Below are 12041 nucleotides of genomic sequence, written 5' to 3' on the forward strand. Positions count from 1 at the left end.
TCTTTATGATGAGGAAATCACAATGTTCAGATGATATTTTTGGACTAAAAAAAAAGTTCTTTGCTCAAAACATGTTGGCAACTTTGAGAGAACCCTGGTTTTACGAAGCATTTCAGGCAAAGGAAATCATGGAAAAGTGCCAAAAATGTCACATTGGAAATGAATGGAGTGTGTTTCACTTGCAGTTACTGTCTCGGTGAAGCCAAACAGGTTGACACCTTGTGTCATCATTCAGGTGTTTCAAGGTGAACTGTGTTGAAATAATTAACTCCTAAGCATATCTTTGCCACATCATTTAGGAATGACTCACTTAAACTTTAAAAGCTGCAGCCTTGGGATTTTCTTTTCTATTTTTAGCTTTTTCATATTTTTGGTGAAATCTGCGTCCATTGATATGAGAAAAGGTTGAGAGAACAACTCTTTTGGTAAAACCTTTCATGCAGTCAGTACAAAGACTCTGGAAGGTCATAAAATAACTGCAACATTCATTCAATGTACCCTTTGAGTTATTCACATTTAAACCAAACCAAGCCCAAGATTGCACCTATGTATTTTCTGTACCTTTGGTGAAAACCCCCCGAGGAAAACTGACATCTGTCAAAAAAGCACAAACCTGACAGCTACAAGAGTGATAGAGGATGAATTTTGCTTTAAATGAGCAATATATTGTGTACTTCGTTGTAAATGCTAACTCAGAATTCCCAGATAACAATAAAAGATGCTAGAGGCCAAAACATTTTGAGAGTTTGAAGTTTAAAAACCTAACTGAAAAAGACCCAGATTCTATTTTAGGCAAAAATATTCGACCAAATTCACATTTCGATATGAAAAGGATATTTTTGCACATGTGTGAGTAAATGATCCGTAATATTTTGTTTACGTTCACAACCTAGTTTTGACTGTTTTAAGGCTTAGGGTTGAGACTTACTTGCTCCGACCATCCCTGGTGTTTGCCAGCAGGCCAGCAGCAGGGGCAGCAGCAGCAGCAGCAGCCCGAGGTCCAGGTGAAGAAACGCGAGCATAACCTTCTCCTTTCTCTGGCTTCTTCAGCACCTCCTCTTCCTCAACTCTCTCCCTGGTGTTACTTTCCCAGCAGCAGCAGCAGATGCAGCAGCGGCAGCAGCAGCAGATCGAGTCACCGCTGCTCCCTCTCCTCCCTTCACCTTCATCTCCTTGTAACACAGCCAGGAACAATGTCACAACACGCGCAGCGCTGACATGATACTCTGCACTGTTTGGATTTCCAACTTGCAACAAAGTGGGTCAGTGGGGTTTTGCGGCGCTGGATTCTAATCTTCTTTCTCCGGAGGCAGTACCTCTGCGCAGCAGCGGCAGCTGCAGGAATGCCGCCGCCGGGAGAAGCAAACAGGTAGTCTCTCCCCGGCTCCTCTCCTCGGTGCTGCGTGCGTGCGCGCCAGAGAGCCGCTGCCTCTGTTCTGCGTCAAATGTCAGCGGGAGACTGTGTTTCAGCACCGCGGACAGCGCTCACCCTGGTCTGCTGTCATTCCAGTGAAGGAGGGAGAGAGAGAGGGAGGAAGAGAGGGGAGAGAGTGGAGGCGTTTTCAGAGGCTTTAAATAAATAATATAAACAAAGACATCAGGATTGTATTTGAGCAGCAGAGCAGTGTTGAGATCATGATGCAGGCAGCGGCAGAGGCTGCTCCAATCTGACAGATTATAAAGTCTGCAGGATGAGAACATGTCTGTTTGTGTGCCGGAGCGTCAGTAACCACAACAAACACACACACGTTTGTACAGCATTCTTAGTGAGGACACTCATGGACTCACATGGCACTTCGTAGCCTCTAATATCCTAACAGTCTAAAACCAGTGTTAAAAGTCCTTTTAAGGTGTGACAGAATTTGGGGAGCAGCCAAAATGTCTTCGCTTCCCATGGTCAACAAGTCAAAATGGCTCCTTACACACCCACTCCTGGTCCACACTAAGGCAACTTTGCCTCACAAATTGACCACTTACCATACTAATCACTGTACCACATCCCTTAACCTAGCCAGACAAAAACCTAATTCCCTAACTAACCCTAAAACCAGGTCGTAAACCAATAAACAGCCATTTCTATGCAGTGATAGGCAAAAAAATCAACTGAAATACAGAGGAAAAAAACTAAACAAAAAAAAACCAAACATATAATCACAATTGTTAGTTAATAAATGGTTATGTCTTTAGCAATTTTTTTACAACATGACTTATTACTGAGTGCTTCAATAATCATTGTTGGTAACTTATTTCACAGTGTGGTTTATTATATTGATTATGGATTATAGAGACTTGTTGAGAAGACGAGTATATGATTACTGGAAGAAGTAAATAAGTACAAAAGTTATCCCTGAAATGCCCAATTAATTACCCCTGCCTCTGAAATTTCTGTGCACACCACTGCCTAACCCTAACACCAGGTCTTAACCCATAAAGACAAGAACACACACACACACACGTTGTTAGGACTCTGGATTGACTTCCATTCGTTCAAGGAGCCAGCAAATGTGTGATCCCCAGCCTTAACCTTAAATTCACAACTCCTCCAAGATTTACTGTAACCAGGGCATAAAAAATTAGCTCCAGCCTCATTAGAAGCAGGCTTTGGTACTATGTTTACACCAGAAAAGGTTGTGAATCTCAAACAAAATGAGTACGAATACATAAATACACACATAGGACATCACTGCAGAGACGAGGGAGGATGAGCTGCTCCTTGAACTGTTGATTATGATCATCAGGTTGTGATTAATCATGTTCCACTTTGTGATAAAGCGCCATCTAGGGGTTATAAAGTGTAGGCTAATTATTGCTCGTTCACAAATGCTCCTAGAGTTGGGGAATACACAAAAGACAAATATTCTTACATTGGTTTACATTTAAATTTTATATTTTGTGTTTGTGCAAAACCTGCTTTCCAAGATTCTACTTTTTTGGCAAAAATATCAATCCAAGATTATCAAGAACCCTACGGTTTTTATCAAGTGGGAAGAAAAGGCAACAGTAACAAAACCTGGATTTATCCATATTATACTTAGGTCACAATACTAGAGATGGAAAAAAAAAAATAGACAAAAATGTGGCCAAATCTTACAAAAGTTGTCACAAAGAAATCCTCTCATGTAAAAAAACCACATTTACTTAAAATGAGTCCTTTAGAATTACTTGTATTTACGCTATTCACAACCGTCAATTTGACATCAAACATAGACTGTTGCTGGTCATTCAAGCTTAAAGGAAGCTATTTGTTATTAAGACAAAGTCATACACTTCTTCTCAAAATGAGATTATTCTTCTAGTGCAAAAAATAACAATTTCCCAGGAATTACGCTTATTATACTCATTTTTGCAGTCACTGTTTTCAAACTTAGCTGTAGCTGGTCGTCTGCTTTCTCCAGTGTCCAGGAGTCCATTTGAAATAATTCAGTGCTGACATCAGCTGTAGTTTCCTCCAGGGCGCCTCCCTGTGGCGGTTATTTTGAGCGACTGGGACACAACAACAGATGCAAAGAACACCGAGAACATGCCAGAGGGTTTAAGATCCCCATCTGTTGTGGGCACGCCTCAGGATCCACCTGCAAAAATGCTAAACACTGACTGGAGAGAGCAGGGCTTTCAAAACACAAGTATGAAATGTCGGAATTAATGTCACAAATTGATCATTTTATGTCAGAAATAGCAGAACATTTGTTGTATATTGTTAGAACTCTATAACATTAAAATTGTGTCAAAAATGGAGATGAGCTTATTGGAGCTGAGGTTGTGTGGTTGTTCACGCTTCAAACGCTGTTCTTCATCTCTGCTCCCAGGAGAACGCGTCCTCAAAACTCAGGCCAAGTTTAACTTCCTTGTTTATTGCCATATGCAAATGTGTTCCTGCCCGTATACAGACGAGGAGGCCCTTAAATCACGACGCACATAACAAAGGATTAAAGCTGCAGCTGTGCTTTCAATATATATATATATATATATATCATTTTTAAGCCGACATTTTGGACTTCAATATTTGGATTATAATTAATGTTATGGGGGTTTATTTTTAATGAGGCTCAGGAATAATGTTGTACATGTCAATTAAAACCTAATTAGGCTGTTTTATTTGAATAAATCAGGTTATTAGACAAGTTTTCATGCAGCATTTGTGTTTGTAAATGTGCAGGTTTTGTTGATCTGTGCAGAGCACTATTGTGCTCACATAACCTGAGAATTACAACATTAAAGAACACAGAGCATACATACAGTATATACTGTATATACAGAGGTTATAAGAATGTGCAATATAGAGTGTCTTATATCCTTTTTTTCAGCATACCCTAGGCAATCTGATGAAAAGAAAAAATATTTTCACCAACTTTAAAAACACACTTTAAGAAACATTTTCTATTTTGTGATTCTGCTCATCTGTTGCTACTTTACATCCTAACAGTGTGATTTAAGATGAATCATAACTTTCAAACTTCTCACTTGAACTCAAAAATGCATTTTTTTAAAGCCTGAGTATGTGACCTATAAACACAGTTGTGTTTATAGGTCACATACTATAAATGATGATTCCCATGGCAATTTACCATGGGTGCACCTGTGAGCACATAAGTTAAATGCAAACCTGACAATTACACCATGTGTCCTGTGGAACGTAATTACATTTCTGTGTACCAACTCTGTCCACCAAGGGGCGCTACCAGCCTGCAGGACAGTATTTGTCCCCTGGCAAGGCCAAAATTATGAGTCAACCCACTTCAGAGCATGTTTTCCTCCGGCTGAGCGCAGTTACTGTCTGCACACACAACGCAGGTTTGTCTTTGTGTGTACAAAGGCTGTGCAGCTTTATCTAAAAGTATAATCATAGCAGCTCTTCATTAAAAGACTGACATCATTCAGTGGTATAATAATATCAACATTTTACAGCTATCACTGCAAAATGTTTGACAATTATATTATCAACAGCTTTTTCTTGTACAGTATAAACAATGCAGTTTTATAGTAACTTCAGTTATGCCATCGTGATTCAGCAGCATTTTGTTTCATAAATACTGTATTTTACTATTATATATTACTGTGATTTAGCAGCATTTTCTTGTATAATTAATGCACGATTACTATGGTATATCATGGTGATATTTGACTGTTATGTAATATCACACTCACACTTTCTTAAATTTCAAAATTTAAGTATTATACTGTGAATATGAAATGACAATGATGATTTATTATTAACTACATGCAACTTATGTGCAATCCTTTTGATTTTGAGGCTGTATTTAATACAAGTGTTACTGTGCATGACCGTGTGTATTTATGTGTTAATTAGATCAACCTGCCACAGGACGACAGATGGAGATTAGCCTCTGGCTACAATCTGACACATTTCCATGTACATTAATGAGTACAATCATTATTAAATAACATTTAAAAAAAGGGCCTTACTTAAGTATTAAGTCGTGTAACAATGTGTAGGCTGAATTAAAAAGTTTAACTCAATGAAATAAAATGAAAAATCACCAACGTTATTACAATTCATTATACCACGTGTCAACCTCATGGTGGCGCTACAGGAAAACTCAAGAGATTCAATGTTATGACGACGTGATTTTAAAGCTCATCTGTGAAGCACAAATATTTAGTGCATGATTTCATCAGATGACACATCTGAGAGTTGGTCAAATCTCTCAGTTTGGACCAAAGTGGTGGAGCGATCACCCTCAACGTGATATATTTGTATAAATTATGGTTCCTGTGGAGGATAAAGCAGTAGAAAATGGATGGATGGAAAAACATGTTTACTTATCAAAAATCTACAAAGGAATCTGATACAATTCAGAAAAAATTACATTTGGGAATTAAATCAAAATAACTGAAAATAAAGGCAATGAAGCACAAATACTTCCAAAATTCAAAGATAGTCCTGGTTTAAATACTATTTGTGAAAATAAGTGTGAAATATAAGAAGTGGACCACATTATGGTTCACTTCTTATATTTGAATTGTAGGGGTTTTTACTTGAGGGTGAAAAGAGATTTAATTATTTTGTTCTTCCTGTGCTAATGACAGAAGGCAGCCGAGTGTGAGCGGAGCGAGCGGCCCCACATATGGTGCTGCAGCCACGAGGAACTTCAGTTTTAGTGAGCAGAAACATCCAATGTGTGCTCACAATCTGTATGAATGAGAAAAATACATGTTTTGTTTGAGAAATAGATGGACTTCATCGACCACAACTTAATCATCTTTATAGCTGTGGTGCTCACATCTTTACACTTTAAACAAATGTTTAAAGCCATGCTAACACCAACATTGTTTCTGTTCATCTATTTATTTTCCTTTTTTTAAACAAAAGGAGTATTTTCTCATTCATACAGACTCTGAACACACGTTGGATGTTTCTGCTCATTAAAACTGACATTCCTCATGACTGTAATGTCGGTGTTAGCATGGCTTCAGACACTCTTGAAATGCAAATTACAGAAAGGCATAAAAGATTAAATGCAAATATACATGTAAACAGGAGAATAAAATATACAAATAAATATTAAAAAGGGATGCTATAAGATGATATACAGAGAAGGGAATAAAATGTAAAGTTTATTTAAATAAAGTGTAATAATAAAGAATAGAATATTACAAATACGAATAAACCAGTCAACAATGATGAATTATTATTGTTGTTATTATCATAATAAAACAAAAAATTGACATTTATGTGGAAACTAAATCAACTTTTTATTTGACAAACAGTCCCTCTGATACCCAGGGGAAGTTGTGTCCTATGTCAAAGCAACTGGTTTTGCAGCTTCTGCTGGGAGGCAATGTGTGTGTAGAAAAACACTGTTATTACAGCCTGTGTGCTAATGTGTTCAAATGTAAAGCCGCTACCGTCATACTCACAAGATTTGATATACAGCTCATCCCTAGCAACAGCACAGCTGTGAGTGCTTGGCAGCAGGGACCATGACGAAATGCATCAGTACTTCATCTGCCATCTTGAAAAAAAGACAAAACGCTATCACCATGGAAACCTGTACATGAGATATCAATTTTAACATTTTTAACAGAACAGTGGAGGCAAACTCTCCTCCACACTAATGTTGAGGGACAGTTAGATATGGTGTTCACTTTGGAAGCTAAAGCTGAGAAATGCTACACAAACAATTTAGTCAAAAACAAACAAAATCTAATAAATACAAAAAAGTAAATTGGTAAATAAATGAGGGATAACGATGCACATTTGCTTCTCAAGTTTGTCTTCCTATTCAAGGCAGAATTTATATTTTTACCTATGATAATAATAATGTTCAATCCTTCACATTATCATTGACTTATACTCCACCTATCAGTGGGGTGGAAGTTCAGTTCGCAACTGACGCACACCCAGCACGCTCTTTGCGTGCAGCTCCAAAATCTGGGATGCATGTTGGCTCTGTGTGCGCCCAGTATAGCCGGGCCTTAACATTTCACGTTTTGTGAAAACTTTGCAGAACATGATTAGGTTGTTTATCATAATGGCATCTTGTTATAATGTGAGACTTCACACGTTACTGTTTGAAGTTCCCTTTTATTGCTTTGGTTTGCTGCAACACAAGTCATGACTTTGATCTATTTTGTTAAATTATTTATGTATCAATGACTCTCTGCAGGATTTGACAGTAGATACACGTTGAGACGGTCGTCTCCGGTGATTTTGTGTTGCGGCCTCTCAGACTTTGCTCACGTCAAAGACTGTTCTTCCGAGCTTCAGTGATGTTCCTCCTCCTCGTGTGCACGACTGTGTCTCATCTCCAGCCTCTGGCACGGTCAGGTCCAATATCTCTCACTGCACCACAAAGAAGAAAATGGCTTCCTTTGCCTCCGCAATGCACCAGTCATTCGCTACTTCATCTATAAATCCATCTATATTGTGTCGACTGATCCATCTTAAATCGTATTTGATGTAAATCGTCTCCATCTCTGTTCCCGCCCTGCAGTTACCTTACCCATAATCCTCTGCTTATGCATATCACTACAGTTCTCATCTGATTTCACAGCTGTGTGTTGCCCCTGCATCTCAACATGTCAGATCCCATCTCCTAGTCTGGATTTTAAATCCTATCGGGATTGATAGAGGAGCCCACGCATTGATGCCCTTCATTGATTAAATAGCTTTAAATCATATACATTGTTTGTTATGACTACGTCACTAATGTTCTCTCCTATTTTACCACAAATGAATCCCAGGATTGAAACCATTACAAAGCCAGTTGCACTTTTATCGCCATTCAAATTTAGGCTACAGTTTAAATCAAAAAGGAATATTTTCCTAATTTAATCTGAATTCTGAATGATATTAAAGGTAGGGTGGGAGATCACTTTCTAGAGCATTTTTTTTTTACTGCACTGCTTAAAATCCTCTTCACAACCTGATTGTAACCAATTAATTAATGCATTGTCACAAAAATTAAAAACATCGGTCACCTGTGGAATGGACAAGCCTGTTAAAAAACACCATCCAATCATACTGAACAGCCTGTACACCTCTTTGTGTACTAATCGTGCATGCTCAGAAGACAACGCCAGAGCTTATGCTAGCTTGGTAAATGCAATGAGACAGTTGCAGCGACGCTATGGCAGAAAAGGTACCAATAACAAGTGGTCGCCAATGAAAGACGTATTTTTGGAAAACTGCTGCCAAGAAAAAGGCTGATGCTGAGCGTTCCAAGACCACAGTGAACATCGTCGCTGCATTTGAACGTTGGTGATGACTAAAAGCCCAGAAAGGGCTGCAAAGTGATGACATGGTGGATCTGTTTCTACTGGACCGAGTATGTGTTAGGTTTTCCATCATCACGTTGTCATATATCATTTGAAGTATCCAAAAAACTTCACCAAAAAGTACAGAAAGTTACCGATGGTGCGCAGTGCTCGTGAATCCGTGTTTGTATTGCATTCCTGTGCTCTGGAGGCGTAGCTTCGGAGGGCATAGGGCATTTATTTCTTTTGTTTGCTAGTTTTCTAGTTATCTCTGATTTGTTTACAAGACACAGCACCGGAACAAACACAACCTAATTTCCTTGTTTTAAAAGCCTCTTTGGGGTCACCACTAGATGCTTGAAGTAAATGGGATTGCCTGTAAAGAAAATACATTTAGATGACGAGAAAAGATGAGGAGACACAAAAGGATGGGAATTTGAAAAGCAATCAAATAACGTTAGGATCAATTTAAGCACACTAGGTTTTTTTTTCATAAGTGGTTTAAAAGACAGGATTTAATGACTAATGAATTTAATGAGTTGCTTTTCTACTTTTAAGACTTCTTTTTTCCAATTTTTATTTGACCCATTTTGTAATCCTCTGCAATAAATCACAGTTATTTCATTTATCTATGATTTCAGTGTTCTGTCCTCCTCATCAGAACCATGTGTGTGACAAACTAAACTTCCCCAGAAGAGATTTTGTATCTACACAGAGTGGCGTCACGTATTGTTGTACAATAATAAAGCAAGAGCTCCGTGTTTGAGTCCAGAGGAGTCCATAGTTCTTTACCAAATGGAAGCTTATTCATCATCGGCTTTTGCCGGCAGGCATTGTGCACCCATTACCGGCTGCATTGACTACATCAGTGGAGAGGGTCAGGCTATATTTTCCATTAGGGACATGGTGTTGCTTGTTTGGAGCGGTGGACAGACGGGGGTTTTAGAGCACACGGAAAACACTTACAGGAAGCTTTATTGTTCCCAAGACACTAGAGTGCTCCAGTTATGACCGTAGGGAACAAACTCTTGTTATAAAAGAGGACGGTTGGACATTATGAAGTGGGAAAGGCTTGAACCAGGCCTCTTACTTTTTGGATAATACTTATTAATGTTAAAGAAAAGCTTTCCGTCAATTTTTACAAACATATAGGTCATATATTCACTTTCTTGCTAATAAACCATACTAAATGTTACACACTGGACTTCTAAAGTTTAGGAAAACAAACCCTCTGCATTTCAGAAAATGCTCTGTATGATTCACATCAGAAAATTGAAAGATTTTTTTTAAAGAACTAAACTACAACAGAAAAGACTTATTAAAGTTGACAGTATTTAGAACATTTTAGTCCAGCTTGTGGCATAGTTCAATTGATTTTGACAACATGTTTAACCGACCAAACATTATGATGTTGATATGTATGACTTTTAGTGACATATTAACATATTTCTATGACATAGGATGAACTGTAATTTGTATATAAACCATCAGTTAAATAGTTGCATTTGTATTTTTTTGTTCCAGGTAATAGTCAGTTACCATCAGGCTACCAAGAGGATTGATTGTTGAGAAAGGTGTTGGAGCAAAAGCTCAAAGCCAAAATCACCACTCTTCTATTATAATTCAGCCTTTTAACACACCAGGCCAGAATTGTTCACATTTATTTATGAGCTAGAGCCTTCTATTTTTAACCTCTACTTCCTGAGATTGACTCTTTTGTCACTCTATCTCTCTTGCATTTTTCAACAATCAGTGAGATTGACCGATGCTGTGATATCCCTGAATCTCTCCTTCACGCCTTTCTGCCTCCATTAGGACACGGGCACCATGATAGGAGACATGGGCGGCTATGAGGACAAGCTCTGTAGGAGGTAGGGGTGTAATGAGTGACGTGTGTGTGGGTGTGTGTCTGTTGGCCCATGCTGGGCTCGTCACCTTGCCCGAGGCCATTGGTGGGGGGTTAGTCAACTTATAGGGTCATGGGAGCTGCCCCAGCCACTCGTGTGCCCGCAATGTCATGTCTACACCTCTTTTCTCCTGTGTGGGTGTTTTCCCACAACTTAACCTGTAAGCACTTTCACCTTTGACCTTAGGAGATTCTGGAAAAACTGTTCAAGCAGGCTACATTTTGAATTCAAACGTCCAAGCCCCTTTCTTCACACTTCCCTCCAAAGCTACGCATCCAGAGCAGTACTTTTCCATGACACTAACTTTTTTGGATACTAGTTCAAAAGACAACGTAATGCCGAGTGAACCTACCCTGTCCAGTAGAAAGAACCACCATGTCATCACTTTGCAGCCCTTTCGGGGCTTTCAATTGTCGCCGTCATTCAAACGCAGCACCGATGTTCACTCTGGTCTTGGATCGGATCAGCATCAGCCTTTTTTTTGGCAGGAGCCTTCCCAAAAATGGCACATAATCTGCAACACACACTCTGATTAGTTAGATGTTAAAGAGTTGGTGGCCAAACTTAAAATATAAACACGGTGAAGTTCTGTCGCTGATGGGCAACAGAACCTGCAATAGCTCGATACAGGTTAAAAAAATATATAATTCATATGCAAATAAATTGCACAAAAAATATCTTGTATGCAATGTTTTGCATTTTAAATTAGAGCAGACTCTCAATTGAATAAAAAGCCAATTTCCTATACAACATGCTCAATTTTACCCCACACACACACTCCACCTTTTTGCCCCATACGATTGAATATGGAACAGATTTAATGCTCTGATAATTTGTAGTATCCCATGGGCCATTTTACAGTTGGGTGGGTAGGTTAAAAGCACGGTTACCGTTCAGTGCTGTTGAGGTGCAAACATCAAAGTGTTTTGGGGAGCTGGGTATGCACGGGACTGTTCACTCATTAGGCCATTTGAGTAAAAATTCTAAATTGCTAGGCAATATGCTTTTAGATTGGGTTTACTATTGGAGGTCACAAATGATCAGCAATGGAAATCAACTACATCCCCAGAATTTAAAGAATAGACCAATTATGGGGAAACAAACTGCCTCATATGAATCCATGTTGACCAGGATTGTGGATTAAAGTCATGTCAAGAGCTTTCTTTGCTCTCCCTTTGATGCCAATGAGACTTCTCATTCAATATGTCACATTGGAACCCAACAATTAATAAAATTATATAAAAATAGGCTTTGGGGGCTTCAGTCTGTAACTTTCATGATTATTTTGTAATGCAATGTGGGAGTACAGTATGACTGGAATTTTGCATGCAGAGCATCTGTGCCGAATGAAAACAAATGACAATGTCCCTTATTGTCTGCATTGTCCCTAATCCAGACAGTATAACCACACTGTTT

At 38.8% G+C, this 12041-nt stretch overlaps 1 protein-coding gene across 4 annotated transcripts in view; it reads right to left on the minus strand.

The window, feature by feature from the left end:
• LOC122765607 (fibronectin type III domain-containing protein 4-like) overlaps positions 1-12041 on the minus strand; it is a 43449-nt gene that overhangs the window by 20152 nt on the left and 11256 nt on the right. For 2 of the 4 annotated variants that reach the window (XM_044019997.1, XM_044020000.1), the window contains exons 2-6: positions 10978-11139; positions 7703-7804; positions 6880-6974; positions 2673-3594; positions 929-1495 (exon numbers count right to left, since the gene is read on the minus strand). In XM_044019997.1, coding sequence (XP_043875932.1) covers positions 929-1022 — 94 coding nt within the window. In that variant the 5' untranslated portion in view covers positions 1023-1495; positions 2673-3594; positions 6880-6974; positions 7703-7804; positions 10978-11139. Of the gene's footprint in view, positions 1-928; positions 1561-2672; positions 3966-6879; positions 6975-7702; positions 7805-10977; positions 11140-12041 lie in introns of those variants that run through there. The other 2 variants (XM_044019998.1, XM_044019999.1) reach the window with 2 other exon arrangements.

This window comes from Solea senegalensis, linkage group LG2 (assembly GCF_019176455.1).
Source record: "Solea senegalensis isolate Sse05_10M linkage group LG2, IFAPA_SoseM_1, whole genome shotgun sequence".
Classification (NCBI taxonomy): domain Eukaryota; kingdom Metazoa; phylum Chordata; class Actinopteri; order Pleuronectiformes; family Soleidae; genus Solea; species Solea senegalensis.